The following is a 17,549-nucleotide window of genomic DNA, read 5'->3' as shown; positions in this document are numbered from 1 at the left end:
TATGCACAAAACTACATCTGATTCAGAAATACATGAGCAGATAAAATATATCTTAACTTAAATTCGTATCAGAGATCCCAAGCCTAAGCACACTAAAATTCTCTTACTTGACATCCTATAATTTGAAATGTTCCATTTAATCCTTTCCAAATCTAGACTACGGCTGATGTTTATTTCAGATACAAACTCATGCTCAGATCTTCCCAAATGGAACAGAGGCTCTATGTCTTTCTCTGAGAGACTTTGGTAATATTTTTAGCACTAATCATGGGTATGAAAACTTTCAACTCTGGAAATTCAAAGTCTGGAGTACTCTCAGGAGTTTGGAAAACCTGTATTAACTGGTAAATTTTCATTAATGCTTACCTTTCCTTTGCCTACCAGCATTTTTCCTCCCTCAAGATGGATGTGTATTTGTAAATAACCACCTATACACACACGTACATGTACATATGTGCGATATATACATTTGCATTTTTCCTGCAAGAGGCCTCATAGTTTCTATCAGATTCTCAAAGCAACTGGTGACTCAAAATGGGTTAAATATCAATAAATAAGGGACAGTCTCTCAAAGAGACACCCCTTTCCCTTTTTCTGCAGCTAGTACTTATGCCTGGGTTGTCAGTTCCCCTGGGCTCTAGATGACTGGCAGCAGCATATCCAGCCTGTCTGCCTTCTGGCTCTCTCAGCTCCATACCATAGTCGGTTGTTAGTGGATCATCTAAAAGATAATTGACTGCCTGCATTGTCAAATTTGTTGAGGAGAGTTTGACTGTAGTTGGAACAACAATCAAACTGTCAATAATTATGCTGGTAACCAGCATGAGCACACACACTTGATCTTAGTTCAGTGCCCTGAAATTTTTTTCCTGTTTCTGTTAGTGAGGGAAATGGCCTTGTGAACAGAGGAAACAAATTTTATTTTAATATATAAAAATGAACCAGAAAGTCTATTTAATTGGATACTTCTGCAAGAAAAAAATCCTATTTATTTATTTTCAGAAATCTTGTAGAAGGTGAATGGTCCGTGCGTGGCTATAAAGCACCTATTTTATTGAGTGCTTATAAACTGCATTCAATTACCTGAAGAGAAGAATGGACACAGTGACCTTTAATTTAAAAGTTAAAGAGCTTTCCAAAAAGGTAACATCATAATAACTAACAGACTTTTATAGTTTACAAGTGCCTTCTTATAAATTATGTCATTTAATTATAATAAGAAATTTATTATTATTCTCAGTTTAAAGAATAACAAAATGAAGCATCAGAATGTTGAAATAACTTGTCTAAGGTCACACAATCAATAAGGGTTGGAACTGAGACTCTTACATTTTCTTTTTTCTTTTTTTTTGGGGGGGGGAGCTTTGTAGGGTTGCACCCATGGCATATGGGAGTTCCCAGGCTAGGGGTCAAATCCGAACTGCAGCTGCTGGCCTACGCCACAGCCACAGCAATGCCAGATCTGAGCCACATCTGCAACCTACATCACAGCTCATGCCAACAACGAATCTCCCACCCACTGACCAAGGCCGGGGATCGAACCCACATCTTGTATTTGTTTCTGCTGTGCCACAATGGGAACTCCCAACTCATATTTTCTGAGGCTGTATTTCATACGCTTTCATATATGATGAGTAGCTCACCAACCTCACTGTCATATAAAATTTTAGATAGTGCTCGTAATCTTATTAAATACCTCTGAAATTCTGATACTCAAGTCATCAATACATAGGATAGGCTAAATAAAGAGGGCCTTTTATGAGAGTGAAGAAAAACAACACTGGTATTCTAGAACATGAGCTTGTTGACATCATGGAGAATTCTAGAAGTCCCCAACAGAACAGTCTTTGCAGAGGTACTTACTACCTTATCACTGTATACCTGGCCATGTATGGTTACAGGTGGAACACTGCCCCTTTCTCTTGCATTCTAATGAAAGCATTGCTCCTCATCTAGTTATCTTTTATAAAATGATGCACAGGGGAAATTCCTTCTCGAGGTTCAAGCTGGCAAAGAATTCCTTTCTCTACATGCCTTGAAAATATGCTTTATCAAGAGTTTCGTTGTCCACTTTTGTCTTGGTTGCCAGGAAACTCAGAGGCAAGGTGTGTGCTTAGTTGGAATCGTTTTCCTTAGTTTAGGTTTTCTGAAACATTTTTTCTTATTTTTCCCTAAAATTTTTTTCTCTTTTAAAGTACCTGGTTCATATCTTCTGCTATTGTTTTAATTATGATTTCTTTTACTGGAATTACATCTTTTGTATAAGCCTTCTCTAGTCTCTTTTGAAGATAGGCAGAGTATAAAAACACAGAATCCTACTCTAAGTAACAGTACAAAGAGTATGAGCACTTATTCCAATGAAAAAATAACAAAAGTATATATCAGGTGCAAATGGTTTGTTTAAATGCTTGAGAAGCTCACACGGAAGTTTTTGAAGTGAAGTGAATGCACCCAGTAGTAGAGTCCTGTTTTCTTTCTTTTATTTTTATTTATTTATTTATTTTTGTCTTTTGTCTTTTCAGGGCCGCATCCATGGCATATGGAGGTTCCCAGGTTAGGGATCCAATCCAATCGAAGCTGAAGCTGCTGGCCTACACCACTGCCACAGCAACGAGGGATCCGAGCCACATCTGTGACCTACACCACAGCTCCCAGCAACGCCGGATCCTTAACCCACTGAGCAAGGCCAGGGATCAAAACTGTGTCCTCATGGATGCTAGCCAGGTTTGCTATCTGCTGAGCCACGACGGGAACTCCCTTTCCTTCACTCTTTGTTTCCATGTTTTATTATGGTAAACACACTTAACAGGGAAGCTACCCCCTCTTAAGTTTTTAAGTGCATGATAACGGTATTGTTAACTATACGTACAATGTTGTAAAACAGATCTCTAGTATTCGCGCAACTTGGATAACTTAAATTTTATACCCATTTAAAAGCAACTGCCCATATCTCCCTCCCCACAGCTGGCAACCACCATTCCATCCTCTGTTTCTATGAATTTGGCTATTTTAGATACCTCGTATGTTACAGACTGAATATTTATGCCCTCCAGAATTCATATATCGAAATCTAATCCCCAGCGTGATGGTATTTGGAGGTGAAACCTTTAGGAAATGATTAGGTTGTGAGGGCAGACCTAATCCTCATGAATGGGATTAGTGCCCTTGTAAAAGAAATTTAAAGAGCTCGCTTGCTCCTTCTACCACGTGAGGGTACAGCCAAAGGTGGCTGCATGAACTGAGATGAAAGCTCTCACCAGATACTCAATCTGCAGCACCTTGATCTTGGAATTCCTGCCTCCAGAACTGTGAGAAACAAACTGCTGTTGCTAATAAGCCACTCACTTCTGTTAGAGCATCCTGAATGGACTAGGACAGCATATAAGTGGAATCATGCAGTTATTTGTCCTTCTGTGACTGGCTTATTTCACCTAGCTCAATGCCCTCCAGGCCAAAAGGCATACGAAAAGATGCTCAATATCACCGATCGGGGAAATGCAAATCAAAACTACAATGAAATATCACCTCTTAACTGTTAGACTGGCTATTAGCCAAAAAAAAAAAAAAAAAAAAGATAGCAACTGTTGGTGAGGATGTGAAAAAATTGGAACAATTGTACACTTTGGTAGGGATGTAAAATGGTACAGCTTCTATGAAAAATAGTACAGGAGTTTCTCAAAGAATTAAAAGTAGAACTACCATATGATCCAATCACCCCACCTCTGGGTATTTATCCAAAAGAATTGAAAGCAGAATCTCAAAGAGGTATCCATACTCCCATGTTCACTGTAGCACTGTCACAACAGCCAGTATATGGAAATAACCTAAACGCCCAGTGATGGATCAATGGATACAGAAAATGCGGTATATACATAAAATGAGTATTATTCAGCCCTTAAAAAAAGACATCTTCTATTCTTATAATAAAGGTTCAGTGTCACTATAAGCATGTCATGTCGGCAACAGTAGGTGTTAAAGTACTTATTATTGTATGTTGCACTAAATGTTAAAAAATATAAGCCTTAGTATTTCACTTATGTTTTTACGGTTATGGACATTTGGTGTGATATGAAGAGATAATGGTGGGATTTTCTAAGGAAATTCGTGGTCGATACAGTATGAGAGATTGATATAGAAATCATATGTAATTATATCACATGTATAATTCTAATTATTGTAGGAATACAATCCACACGTCACATATGCATACATACATTTAAGTATGCGCACATTTTTCAAAAAAATGGCTACACAGGGAAAATCTCTTAGTATGTAGTCTATATGCTAAGGAACAATACTGAGGAAACACTTTATGGTCAAAGTAAAAGAGGAAGAGAAAATTGGCTAAGAAGTTAAAAGGTGAATCAAAAAAGGCCTAAGAAATTTTCCATATTGTCAAATAAAAACAAATCCAAGCCTAGGCAAGGAGAGACTTAAAAAGACTTAGAATCCCTTAGGATTTCAGGCATCTCAAAGTCAAACAGAAAAAGGGGTTTTCTTTCATAGGGAGCAATAAACAGGACGAGCAGAAACTTTGAGGGGACATAGAGCAAGCTGGTGGGGCTGAGCAGACAGCATGAGCAGAAGGTATAAGAGGAAAAGTTTCTGTGGGCAGCTGATTCCGAATCAACTCTTATAGAAAATGGTCTGTATTTTAGTGCTTGCTTTGATGTGGGGGCAAGCCAAAGTTCGAGCACCTCTGTGTGTGTGTCGGGGGGGAGGGGGGGGATGGCCACAGTTTGGTCAAGTCAAGTCAGTGGCTAAGAAATGAGCACTGGCTGGCACCTGCAACCTAATGAAAAGTATACACTATTGAAATGCTAACTCCTTTTTTGCCGTAAAATTTTTATAAGAAGCTTAGTGGACTCAAGAAGCAGGCAAAGTACAGTATCGGAAATTCTGCATTTAATCCCACTCACGTCACTAAAATGCACATGATTTCAGCTAGTCATTTAAATCTCCTACAAGTCAGCACGAGATGAGGTTTATGAAAGGAGCTGAGATGCTTAGGAGACAGTCACTTTTGCACATAAAACCAAAGAACTTACCTATCTCATAGGCCTCTATCAATTAAAATAGGCATTTATGATGGTAATCTATCTTATAAGCATTGTAGAATGAGGATCTGGCAACATTCCTAGAAGAACCTCGTTGAAATACTCATATTTGAGATTTATTGGTCATTCGTCCTTAAGAAATTAAGAAGTGGAAAGCTTTAAAGGACACTCTGCCAAAGCATAACCCACAAAATGAAAGATCAAAGTATGAGTCATAGAATTACAGAGCTGGAATGGATCAAGTCCTACCTTTTTATGTTCAAATTAGGAAACTGAGGTTCACTGTGAGATATTATTTTCCAAGTCACACAGCAAAGTAGAGCAAAGGTAGGAGTTGTAATCGGATCAGAGCTCTTTTACTCTCCAAGGGTGAACTTCACCAGAGTATTTTGGTTCCATAGATTATTCATTTTTATTTTTAGTATTCTTATTTTTAATTTTTTTGTCTTCTGCTCTTTTAGGGCCGCACCTGTGGCACATGGAGGTTCCCAGGCTATGGGTCTAATCGGAGCTGTTGCTGCCGGCCTACGCCAGAGCCACAGCAACACCAGATCCGAGCCGCGTCTGCGACCTACACCACAGCTCACAGCAACACCTTAAACCACTGACCGAGGCCAGGGATCAAAGCTGTAACCTCATGGTTCCTAGTCGGATTCATTTCTGCTGCGCCACGACGGGAACTCCCTCATATTTACTTTACAGATTATAAAAGTAAAGTGAGGCTATAATTATTGTTTAATGAGAAGAATAAGTTGCAGAGAAATATATATAGCATAATTTCATGTTTTTAAACCACAGGTAATATCTATTGACCTTTCTATGTATCTTCTTTCTGTTTGTGATTACATGAAACTGAAGAAAAGTGGGAGTATATATACCTCACTAATACTGGATACTCACATGAGGGATAAAGCAAGGGGGTAAGAATAAAAAGTAAGAAAAGGGAATTTTATGAAATGGTATGTGAAAATGAAGATTGCAAAATCCTACCTATATTATGAATATGTAAAAATTAGCTGTGCATATAGACAAAGGCTAGAAGGTTACTAGAATATGTACATAGACCAGGACACAGACAAAAGAAAAAAAATCATTTTGGGAGTGTCTGTTATGGCTTAGTGGTAACTAACCTGACTAGTGTCCTTGAGGATGCAGGTTTGATCCCTAGCCCCACTCAGTGGGTTAAGGATCCTATGCTGTCATGAGCTGCGTGTAGGTTGCTGATGCAGCTCAGATTTGGCATTGCTGTGACTGTGGCTGTGGCTGTGGTACAGGCCAGCAGCTGCAGCTCTGATTCGACCCCTAGCCTGGGAACTTCCATATGCTGCAAGTGTGGCCCTAAAAAGAAAAAAAAAATCATTTTGATCAGGGGTTGGGTTATAGATATTTTAAAAAGTCCTGTAGTTATTTAAAAATAGTTTTTGCAGTAACAGAAATAAAAATAAGTCAAATAAATCCCTTTTGTGAAACTACTGAAACATTCCTATTTTAACTCAAAACTGATAAAAAAAACTTCTCCTTTTTTTGTTGTTGTCTTTTCTAAGGCTGCACCTGTGGCATATAGAGGTTCCCAGGCTAGGGCTCTAATCAGAGCTGTAGCTGCTGACCTACGCCAGAGCCACAGCAACGTCAGATCCAAGCCACGTCTGCAACCTACACCACAGCTCACGGCAATGCGGGATCCTTAACCCACTGAGTGAGGCCAGGGATCAAACCCTCAACCTTATGGTTCCTAGTCGGATTAGTTAACCACTGAGCCATGACGGGAACTCCAAAACTGATAAAAAGCTTAATCATGTATTCGTTAGTAGTATTCACTTGGCAAAATTTAATTATCACTACAGATAGCTATAACATTTGTATGTTTCACATATAAAAATATTGTTTTATATGTTCGCAAATTCATGTCTTATATATGTTTGCATATTTGTGTCTGTGCATAAATTGCAGTTTACCATTTTATTTATTTACTAAACTGGCATATACTTTTTCTGTTGAATGATGTAGACAATGAAAATAAAATAGACACTCACTATAAAAATTTCAGAAAATTTAGGAGGGCAGAAAATAAAAATCACTAATAATCTTACCCAGAGATATCCACAGTTAACTTTTTTGCATATGTCCTTCCAGATCTTTTTTATGCATGTGTATTAAAAAATGGGATTATAATTTACTTGGTTATCTACTTTTTTCGCTTATAATATATTGCAGCTATATTTCCATGGTAGTAAATATAGGTACAATGTCATTTTTAATTATATATTTAACATTTCATCATAAGGAATTACAGTAACTTATTTTATAAATTTTCTTTTTCTTTTTTTTTTTTTCTGTCCTCTTAAGGCTGCACCTGCAGCATACGGAGGTTCCCAGGCTAGGAACTGACTCAGAGCTACAGCTGCCAGCCTATGCCACAGCCACAGCAACATCAGCCACGTCTGCAACCTACACCACAGCTCACAGCAACGCCAGATCCTTAACCCACTGAGCGAGGCCAGGGATTGAACCCGTGTCCTCATGGATGCTAGTCGGGTTTGTTAACTGCTGAGCCACAGTGGGAACTCCTATTTTATAAATTTTCTATCAGTGGTTATTTGGCTCGATTCTGTTTCTTAAATGATCATAAATAATGCTAAAATGAACATCTTTATGCACACACATTTTGTTCTTGTCCTGTTCTTTGTTTAGGACGTATTCTTACAAGTGATACTGGTAGATATCATTGTCCTTGAATTTATATAACTCTCTAGAAGATTACACTTAAGTATAAAAATACTAGTAGATAAGAAGCCCTTTGTTACCAGAAGAGTGTATCATAGAAACAACCAGTAGAAGCTATTAAGTTTTTCTCATAGGTAAGTGACCCATGCTTATCACTCTATTATTCATTATATTTTAGGAAAACAAATTTTTATCTGAAAGTAATCATTATGATGATCTATAACTTATGAAGGTCTATTATTTATATTTCAAAGTATTCCTAATTATTTTTACCTTCTACTCTCTTATCAGTAAGAGGTTGTTACTGGTGGACTTTGTAAAATGCACTGACATTTACATAAAAGTCATTTAACTAGTATTTTTAAAGTATATGCAAAAAAGACTCTGCAGCTTAGTCTTGAATGAACAAGGGGGGTGGTCTATCAAAAAAATATTAGGAGTTCCTGTTGTGGGTCAGTGGAAACGAACCCAACTAGTACCCATGAGGATGTGGGTTTGATCCCTGGGCCCACTCAGTGGGTTAAGGATCCAGTGTTGCTGAGAGCTGTGGTGTAGGCCAGCAGCTGCATCTCCAATATGACCCCTAGCCTGGGAAATTCCATATGCCTCAGGTGCAGCCTTAAAAACCAAAATAAATAAATAAAATAGCCATATCCCCAAAATACTTATATTAGTAATATCCATCTTTGTTTCATTGGAAAAATTTTTATGTGAAAAAAGGATGCAAGGGACTCAAATAAAAATAGTTTTTAACAATTTGAGCTTCCTAGTAATGGAATACATTGTCTCTGGAAGTAGTGATCATCATTGGAAACAGGGGAGCAGACGCTGAGTGATCGATCACATGTGAAAGATGACACAAAGTATTTCAGTACAAGTAGAAGGATACACTTGATCACTTCTCTAGGCCTTTTCTAAAGGTTATTTTGTTGAATTAAAAACAGTTGTACCAGTTCTAATTATGGATACATCATAGGCAAATATTAGGCCCCAACTGTTTTATACTTAAGAGAAACTGAATTTCATATCTACTACTTGTAATTTCAAAACCAGAGAATTTCAACCACATTCTAATGATCAAAATCTATACCATGTAGGTTATTTTAGTTTTAAATGACTATTTGGAATGTGATGTTAAATAAATAAATTTTAGGGTGTACTGTGCTAAGAACAAAATTGCTTGGTCAATGAAACACTATCTCTTGATAAAGATTAGTTAACTCATGCTAGCCCAATGATCACTGTAATTCACATTGTTACATGGCTATTCTATTAAGGGATTTCTTAGATTTAATCTATTTGGAAAAAAAAAAAAAAAAAAAAACCCAAACCCTAAGTTCCTCAGTGAAGTGTTATATAAAAAAATAATAAAAATAAGTCCTCTCTCGATTTAGACAAAACAGTGTACTTGTGTGCTAATGTATTCCACTACCCACCTTCCCCAGTTAGTTCTATTAAAAATAGTGCTGTAAAAAGAAATAAAAATCAAAAATAAATTATGCTTGTTGCAAAGTATTTCACAGAGAGGCTTTTATGCGCAATTTAACCACTCATGGAAAAAAGTATATTACTGGAAGCAAGGAAAATTCTCTGAAAATAAGTGAAGCCCAAGACATTATTAGCATATGCATTTACTTTGGGGAGGCAGGAGATATTCAGTTGTGATTCATTTAAATATATGACCATGGGGCTTAGGCTTTGAGAGGGTTTTGGGGTTTGAGCTGAAGCCTTCCACACCAAGGGCTAGGCTTTGCCGAGAGGAAATGGTTGGTTTTACACTGAAACTCCTCAGCTGGCTCCTAATAGCGCATGTGAGTATGAATTAAGCTAAAGAGAAAGAAGCAAAGGGCTGGCTTCTGCTCTTCTATATTAAAAGGAGTATGAACTTCAGGAAGATACACACCTATGTTTGAAGCAGTTGATTTTAACAAATTACTTACTCTTTCTGAGTCTTTCCTCATCTACAAAATGACTATAATAATACTTCACTGAGTTATTTGGAAAATCTAATGCGAAAATATTCACAGGACAAGCTGCAGAGCATCTGGCACACAGTAAGAATGAAATACAATTGAGCTTCTTTCGTCTTTGTCGTTTCTTTAACAGGGCAACTTTAGGAAACCGTAAATACATTTTTAAAAAAGCGTTCTCCTAGAGTTTGAGGAATTATGCTCCCATCATTAACCTCAGCAGGAGAACAGCTATTGGCTGCATTGGTGGTAAAGTATTGCAGATATCAGGGGCTTGGAAGCCACCAAAACATCAGGGAGCAGCAGTTTCTGGGGCTGTGCAGATGCCTGCCCTAGCCACTCAGAAAGATACCCTCTTGGAGGAAAGGGCCATGTGAGCTCTCTCTGTTCCTTGGGCGAGAGAGAACGTGGAGCTTAAACCAGGAGGAGAGAGACAATCACTCTGCCTTAGTGAGTTCCTAAATTCCTAGAAACTCTCCATGGAGGGTCTCTAAGGCTATAAGGAACTCCATGCTGTAACGTGGACCTCAGCCTCTCTGAGGAAGAGGAGCAAAAGCTTAGCAGAAGGGTTGTGGATTAATGTTAACTATCGCTTTCAGAAGGAAGGGAAACTAGTTGTAGAAGACCTGCTGTCTTCAGGGCTTTAGACCTGGAGTAACCTAATCAGACGAACAATATATCAAATAACTTCTAGAGCAGTTTCATTTATCATTATGATTTAGATGGAATTCATATATTGGCAAAAGTAGATTTCTAAAAGATAAGAATATTTCTCTTTGAATACAATTTAGCCGTAAGTATAGCAACAAGAACACAACAAATCCCAGCCTTAAAAATTACCTTTTAACTAAACATGATTTGTTATATTCAAGGACCTGAGGTCAATCTAACACGGTCCAAATACCTAAGGTCTGTTTTGTGTAGCAGAGCTTATTAAAGCCAGTTTAGACATAAGAGGGTATTTATAAGATTATCTGCCAGCCCTGCATTGTCAAGTCTGGGCACCTGTTACTCTGTAAATTTGCTCTTGAGTAACGATAAGCAGGTCCCAAGGAGTCAATTACTGCCTTTACTTCAGTGACCCCTCAATCTCCTCAAGATCATCAACCAGACTCTTGGAATGTGTGACAGTTTGAAGTCGTTCCAATGCACATGGTAAATTTCCGAACTTGAAAGTGCTTCCTTGTGATACAAAGACAACGGTTAAGAAATAAAACTTCAAGAGAGACTCCACATGAAAGCAGCTTGGAATACAAACAGTTATATCTTAACCACAATTTTCAAAAATCAAAAATAAAAGCGAGATTTCCCAAGCATCTTCCTGTGTGGTATACAATCTAATTAGAGAGATAGGTCATGATCACCTGCTATGTTTTAGGCTATAGTAGTATAATTGTATGATTTAACATTGGAGCAGTCTTGTGAGGTAGTTGATAAAAATCTGAATTTACAGGGGGAGGAAATTGAGATCAAAAAGGTTCACAAAGCTGAAGTACAGCACTGGGATTCGAGGCCAAGTCTGTCTAACCTCAAAACCTATTCTCTGGAAAAATCCTGTCCATAGGAGCACATGATGACATAGAATATCATATCACAGAGACAGTATAACCAAAGAACTGGATCTTCTACATAAAATGAGGTATTCAGTTTCATTTAATCCTACTGCAGATGCCAAATTGTTTGGCACTTAAGTCTGATTTCAAGTGGAAAACCTGACATTATGTTTGTGAAAATCATCCATTAATATCAGTCTCAGTGAGAACTTAAGGGACTGACTTAAAATAAATTCAGTAAATGTTATTTACTTTTATTTCTATCTTAGTCCTGGACAGTTGCGGATACCAGATTAAGTTTCAAACTACTATATAATTGCTGAGGAAATTTTTAAAAAGAGAGAGAAAACTGATTTCTGTGAGTGGAACTAATTGCATGACTCGTAGAAACTGCTCAAACTTTGAGCTGGTTCATATTTTTAGGAATGAAGATGAGAGTTCTAAATCCCTTCCTGGACCAATAAATATTTTGTTTACAAAAACACCTAAAATTGAAAATGCAAGTGGGGTTTGGGGACAGCAAACAAAAACAAAGAAACAAAATGGGCAAGAGTGTGGAAAATTTAATGCTGATCCTTGATCCATCAAGTATCTCCATTGCTAATGAATTTATTTTTCCAATCACCTTCTGAGGTTTTTAGCAACAAACATAGTAAACGCTCATAAAACCATGCAGCTCTGATTAAGCCAGGCACAGTGCTTGGTTGGCTCAGTGGCCTTCCAAAACAAAATTCTAGACACTGACAAAATATACTAGGTAAAGGAGTATTTCCTCTTGCTCACTCTAAATTTACCTCCTGTTGATTTCACTGCACATCTCTTCCTCATTGTCAAGCAAAGAGAGAATACTTAGATTTTATGAAAATAATTTAGAACATTTAAATCAATACATTCTAGATTTTTCTTTCCTCTTTGCCAGGGCACCCTGGAGTTTTATGCTCTCTTTTAGTAATTACTCTTCTCTGGTACCAACTGACGGCCGGGCTTGTTAGAATCTGCATTCTAATTGACATGCCACGATTCCAGGGAATACAGTACCTTTTACATGGAGATCATGAGACTAGCTGATGCCATAAAGTTCTTAAAAGAAGGGCTGATGTGTCTTTACTTTGACACGCCCTCCGTGTCCAAAACAACATCTCCCTCATGGTAGGGCAGGAGAGAGCTAAGGCTGAATGCAAGTCTATACGTGCCAGACTCTACTTACAAACCACGGCACGCATCTCCACAGTGATCCTAGATTAAGATCTCCATTTCTGTTGATGGGAAAACTGAGTGAGTTGCCTAAGATCAAGCAGCTAGTCAATACCAGAACTGGTATTTGAATTCACATCTGTCTGACTCTTTATTTTACTTTCCTCACTACACTGAGTACCCAGCATGTTGTTTGTACAATGTCATTTTCACGGGGCAGTTTATCACCTCTCTAGGTCTTTCTAGTCTCAAGAGGGAAAAGCCTGCAGCCCAGGAAAGCTTTAATTCGCAAGTGGCCCATGCTATGGTCAACCGCTTAGTAACGTAATTAGTGTGTAATTAAGAAGTGAAAATTAAGGCGCATACAGAACCAGTCTTTGCTAATAGTAATGATGCGTTGGGGACTGAGTCTCTACTTGCAAAGGAAGGCAGTGGGTAGGATGGTGATCTGAGAGGCGAAAAGGGAGAAAGAAGTAAGGGGACCTAATCTGTGGATTTGTTTACCGTTAAAATGACCTTCCAAGGTGACTTCACCTGAGTGGCACCTTTTCTTTATTTTTTTCCTGAGTGGCACTTTTAACATTTACCTTTATTTTCATTGTAACCGTGTGCGTATAATATTTTCACCATTCTATGGAATTATCTGAAGTATTTCAGAACATTAATGTTCAAGATCACACAGTCCGTCCAAAAGAGAATAGGTCTCTCCATGAATATTCTCAGTAATAGGAAACTTCCTATTGATAAGAAGATAAATGCTTACCTTCACATTAGTCAGAAATCTTCATTCCTACAGCTTTCTTTTCTTTTCTTGCACATCTGTGGCATATGGAAGTTCCTGGGGCAGGGATCGAATCTAAGCCACAGCTGCAACATATGCTGCTGCAGTGACAATACCGGATCTGTCACCCACTGTGCTACAAGGAAACTTCCCTACAACTTTCTTGAACTTATTCTGTAAGCATGTCTAAAAGACCTACATAGCAACATACATTCCTAGGCTAGCTCTTTGGATACTGGAAAAGTCCTATGTCTATCAGCATTTCTATCTGAGAGAGCTAGTTATACCTGCCATCACAGAGCTAATGTCACCCTTGTCGCTAAACAAGTGCACACAATTTTGGCACTTTTTTCATAATTTTTCAGCTTACAAAACCTAAAACAAATACACATTTCAGGGAAAAAAAAGTTTAGTCTTTAAAAAAAATTATCACTTAATCAACAAGAAGCCCAGCGATAATAGAACTATGTAAGTTCGTACTTGTCCCAGCATGGGCGAAATGAGTGCGGTGCTCCTACAAAGGTCTCATTTAGACCTGAATATTCCCTTCAGTGGCTGCAACCTCAGATGTTTTAAAATTTTTTTATTCTTATTTTTATTTTTGGCTATGCCCAGGGCATGTGGAAGTTCCTGGGCCAGGGAACGAACCTGAGCCACAACAGTAACCCGAGCCACAGCAGTGACAACACCAAGTCCTTAACCACTAGGCCATCAGAGAATTCACAACCCCAGATTTCAATATCTCTCCTTGTCTACCCAGGCCCAGTGCACCAGAAGAGAGCCATTCTCCACCTTTCCTGTGCTTAATGGTCACTTGGAGCACGGTTTAGAAGGCTCTGGCGACGATCAAAGGGCCCCCAAGACCTGCGACTGCTGATCCTATGATATACTTAGGCTTCTCTCTTGCAGACTTTAATCTTATCATCTCCACAGAAACATCACCCATCACTACTAAGTTTCAAAAGGACTTCCACTCTGAGCTTTAATTGTAGAGACGAAAACAATATTTTAAGGGAAGAAAACAACACTTTGGAAAGGTAATACATATTAAATAATGACTGCAGAACGAACTCTTTCTGAGACACTCTGCTGGGTATTCTGGGGCACGAGATGTTGAGTAACACATAATTCTTGCCATACTGTGAACCATTGTGGCCAGGATGAGTGGGACATGCCACGGAATGAGAAACAGCAGTGTAACGTCATCATATCCTGCCACACTTTGAAGTGTTTCATACTTAGCTCTACATAAAGCTGAAACTTCATTCATGTTAACTGGCATAGTAAAACAGCACATAGGGAAAAATCGCTCAATTTGCTACATCAATATACTTATAATTAATGTTGTTTAGAGGTCACAGTTTTTGATACGAATGAAAGAAAATAATTTGTAGATAACTATTATTATGACAAAACATGAAATTATCTATAGACTCCTATCATTATATAGCTAGTTTTGAGCACATTTACTCATGACAACATAGAGGAGCAGTTTCCTTACTTGTGTTCTCACCATTAATTTCTTCAAGTTCACTGTTAATTCCAACATCTATGGAACTCATTATTTTGTCAATCTGTGAGAAACAAAAGCCATGTAAATGAATTATTACATTTGCTTTGAGCATTCCAATTTAATTTACTTTCTCTTTTTAAAAATTTTATTTTTAATCTTTATATAATTTCAAAAAGTTACTTTCCATTTACAGTTATTACAAAATATTGGCTATATTCCCTGTATGATACAATACATTCTTGAGCCTATCTCATAGCCAATAGTTTGTCCTTCTTAACTCCCAACCCCTAGAGCCACCCTACTCGCCACTGGTAACCACTAGTTTGTTCTCTATATCTCTGAGCCTGTTGTTTTTTTTTATTATTATTATTATATCCACTAGTTTGTTGTATCTTTTAGATTCCACATATAAGTGATATCATACAGTATTGACTTTTCTCTATTTGACTCATTTCACTTAGCATACAGCATTGCATTTTAAAATAACTTTCAAATGCCGGAAGCATATATTCTTGACATCATTACCACGGCAGTAGCACCATTAAGAGACTGACAAAGAAAGGTTTAAAGCAAGGCAAATATCTTTTGAATTGCTTTTCGAAACACCAATTATGTTTCCCTTTCTTAAATTTTCAAAATCTGCTTGCCTTTTCTTTGTGTTTCCTAAAATGAACTTGGTTTGGACCTGCACAGGTCAGTAAATTAGAAATGGTGTGTGCTTTACACACAGATGGGAAAGGAACTGAGGAGAAATTCATGTGACAATGCCCATCCTCTCGGGCATCCTTCCTCTTCTATCTGAGAGCCTGCATCTCATCTGACCAGTGAACCATGGCCTTTGGAACCAAGTTCCTGCTAAGTGGTTTCACCAGCCACACGCTGATTTGCAGCGTGTAATCACAAGAATCTAGGCATAGAAAAAACTTGACTCTAACAGATAAGTTAAGTGTTAATTAATCCTGCTTTATTCCAAAAAGGATTTCAGATGTTATCCACAGAGTTAAGAAATATAAGAAATGGGTCAACTCAAACTATCGATCTACTGCTATGGACTTGATAGAAATACATGACTTTCTGAGCTTTAGCCATTCATGGTTTAAGCCCTCTCCTCACCATCCTAGCAACCTTAGTAAGACAGCAGGTTTCAGAAAGGACAATGAGCATTACTTAAATGTCCCATTTTGTTCACCCTGAAACAGATGCAGAGAGATTAAGTGATTTTCTCAAACAGCGCAATTCAGGATGTCAATATCAGAACCACTTCCATTTCCAGTTCTCAGAATACTATAGTGATCTATTGTGCTTCAAAACCTAATCTAACTGGCACAGTCTTTTGAGAGATAAAATGTGACACATTAGAATGAAATGCCAAGGAAGAATGTGGCCCATTTTTTGAAGAAATTCAAGAAAAATCAAGAAACTTCATTACTTTATGATTCAGTCTTCCCTGGGGACAAAGGATGATATTTTATAACTTCACTAGGACATGTACTTTCTGAATAATTATGTAAAATTAGAGACTGTCTTGAAGTAGAGCTTAAATTGGTGATACTGGACCCCGACACGTTTTTCTTTAATGTCTCCCTTATAGTTGTAATGGGAACTATTAAGTAATTTGTATTTTTGGTATGGTACTTGGAGAAGGGCCAGATCATTCTGCTTATCATTAAGATTACGATTATAAGAGGCTCTTCTAAAAATGTAAGATACTTTAAAGAAAGCTGGCAAATAGTTTAGCAAGTAGCAAAAGGATACAGAGCAACAAAAATACAAAGATTTTTCTCAATTTGTCAGCTGCAATGCTTCGCAGGATATCAAGTGAACATTCTCTTGTATCTTATAGCTAGTTATTACTTCTGCTTGATATAAATTTCTATGGAAACAATAGATTTCCTTTCATGAGTGAAACTGTGTTGGTTTTTATACTCGCTGTGAAATTATCATGTATTACTTCTAGAAACTTTCCCTTTTACTTGGAGATATGTGTGTCTGTTAGGTTTTTTTTCCTTGAAAGACTTAAAAAGCTGAAAATCCTTCCCTTCAAACGCCCTCAACTCTAAAGCTTTACCCAAAGAACAAGAAGGACCTGACTTACTTCTTCCCATTCCGAAGTGAAGGATGGCGTTCTTTCAGAATTCCCTTTAGAACAGTGTTCAGCAGTTGAAGATTCGGTCCAGTTAACTCTTGGTGTCTTCTCTTTTGAAGGGTAGGCAATGAGATCAGAATCTGATTTAGAAACACTTTTCGATAGATGCATGTCTATCAGGGTTTTTGGCAGTGATCTTATTCTCCCCAAGGTACAGGCTCTCTCCACAAAGCCCCCCGTGTTCACAATCCACTGGTCCCCATTCCGGGATCCACTCCTCGTTGTTCTAGTGCCAACAATGGTATGGTTTTCAAGTTGGTTGCTTTTTTTGTGAAAAATTGTTCTACTGACCACTTTGGGTTTGATTTTCTTTACCAAGGGTTCCGAGTTATTTTCTATGGGAGTCTGCTTGAAAGGCAAAGGACTATTTGCCAAACTGACTTCATCTTTTCCTTCCTCATGGTCATCTCTTTTCCCGTAGAGATGAAATGGATTTTCAGGGGACTCACAGGCTGGAGAGGATCCATGGAGAAGGCCTGCAAATTGCCCAGGATCATACTCTTTGGGGGGATCATTGTCCTGCTGTTGAGAGAGACCATCTGCAAAAGAGAAGTAGAAGGTCAGGATGCTTGTTTACAAAGGACTCTGAAAGCCCTGACATAATAGCAGTG

At 37.9% G+C, this 17,549-nt stretch overlaps 1 protein-coding gene across 15 annotated transcripts in view; it reads right to left on the bottom strand.

Annotated features, from left to right (window-relative positions):
- Nucleotides 1-17,549, bottom strand: part of ANKS1B (ankyrin repeat and sterile alpha motif domain containing 1B) — a 1,068,238-nt gene that overhangs the window by 461,616 nt on the left and 589,073 nt on the right. For 13 of the 15 annotated variants that reach the window (XM_021093000.1, XM_021093001.1, XM_021092994.1 and 10 more), the window contains exons 13-14: nt 16,888-17,477; nt 14,781-14,853 (exon numbers count right to left, since the gene is read on the bottom strand). In XM_021093000.1, the coding sequence (XP_020948659.1) occupies nt 14,781-14,853; nt 16,888-17,477 (663 nt within the window). The remainder of the gene's footprint in view (nt 1-14,780; nt 14,854-16,887; nt 17,478-17,549) is intronic. The other 2 variants (XM_021092998.1, XM_021093003.1) reach the window with 1 other exon arrangement.

This window comes from Sus scrofa, chromosome 5, assembly GCF_000003025.6.
Source record: "Sus scrofa isolate TJ Tabasco breed Duroc chromosome 5, Sscrofa11.1, whole genome shotgun sequence".
NCBI classification, from domain to species: domain Eukaryota; kingdom Metazoa; phylum Chordata; class Mammalia; order Artiodactyla; family Suidae; genus Sus; species Sus scrofa.
Note: the sequence above shows the minus strand (reverse complement) of the source record. Positions and strands in the feature narration are given on the sequence as shown.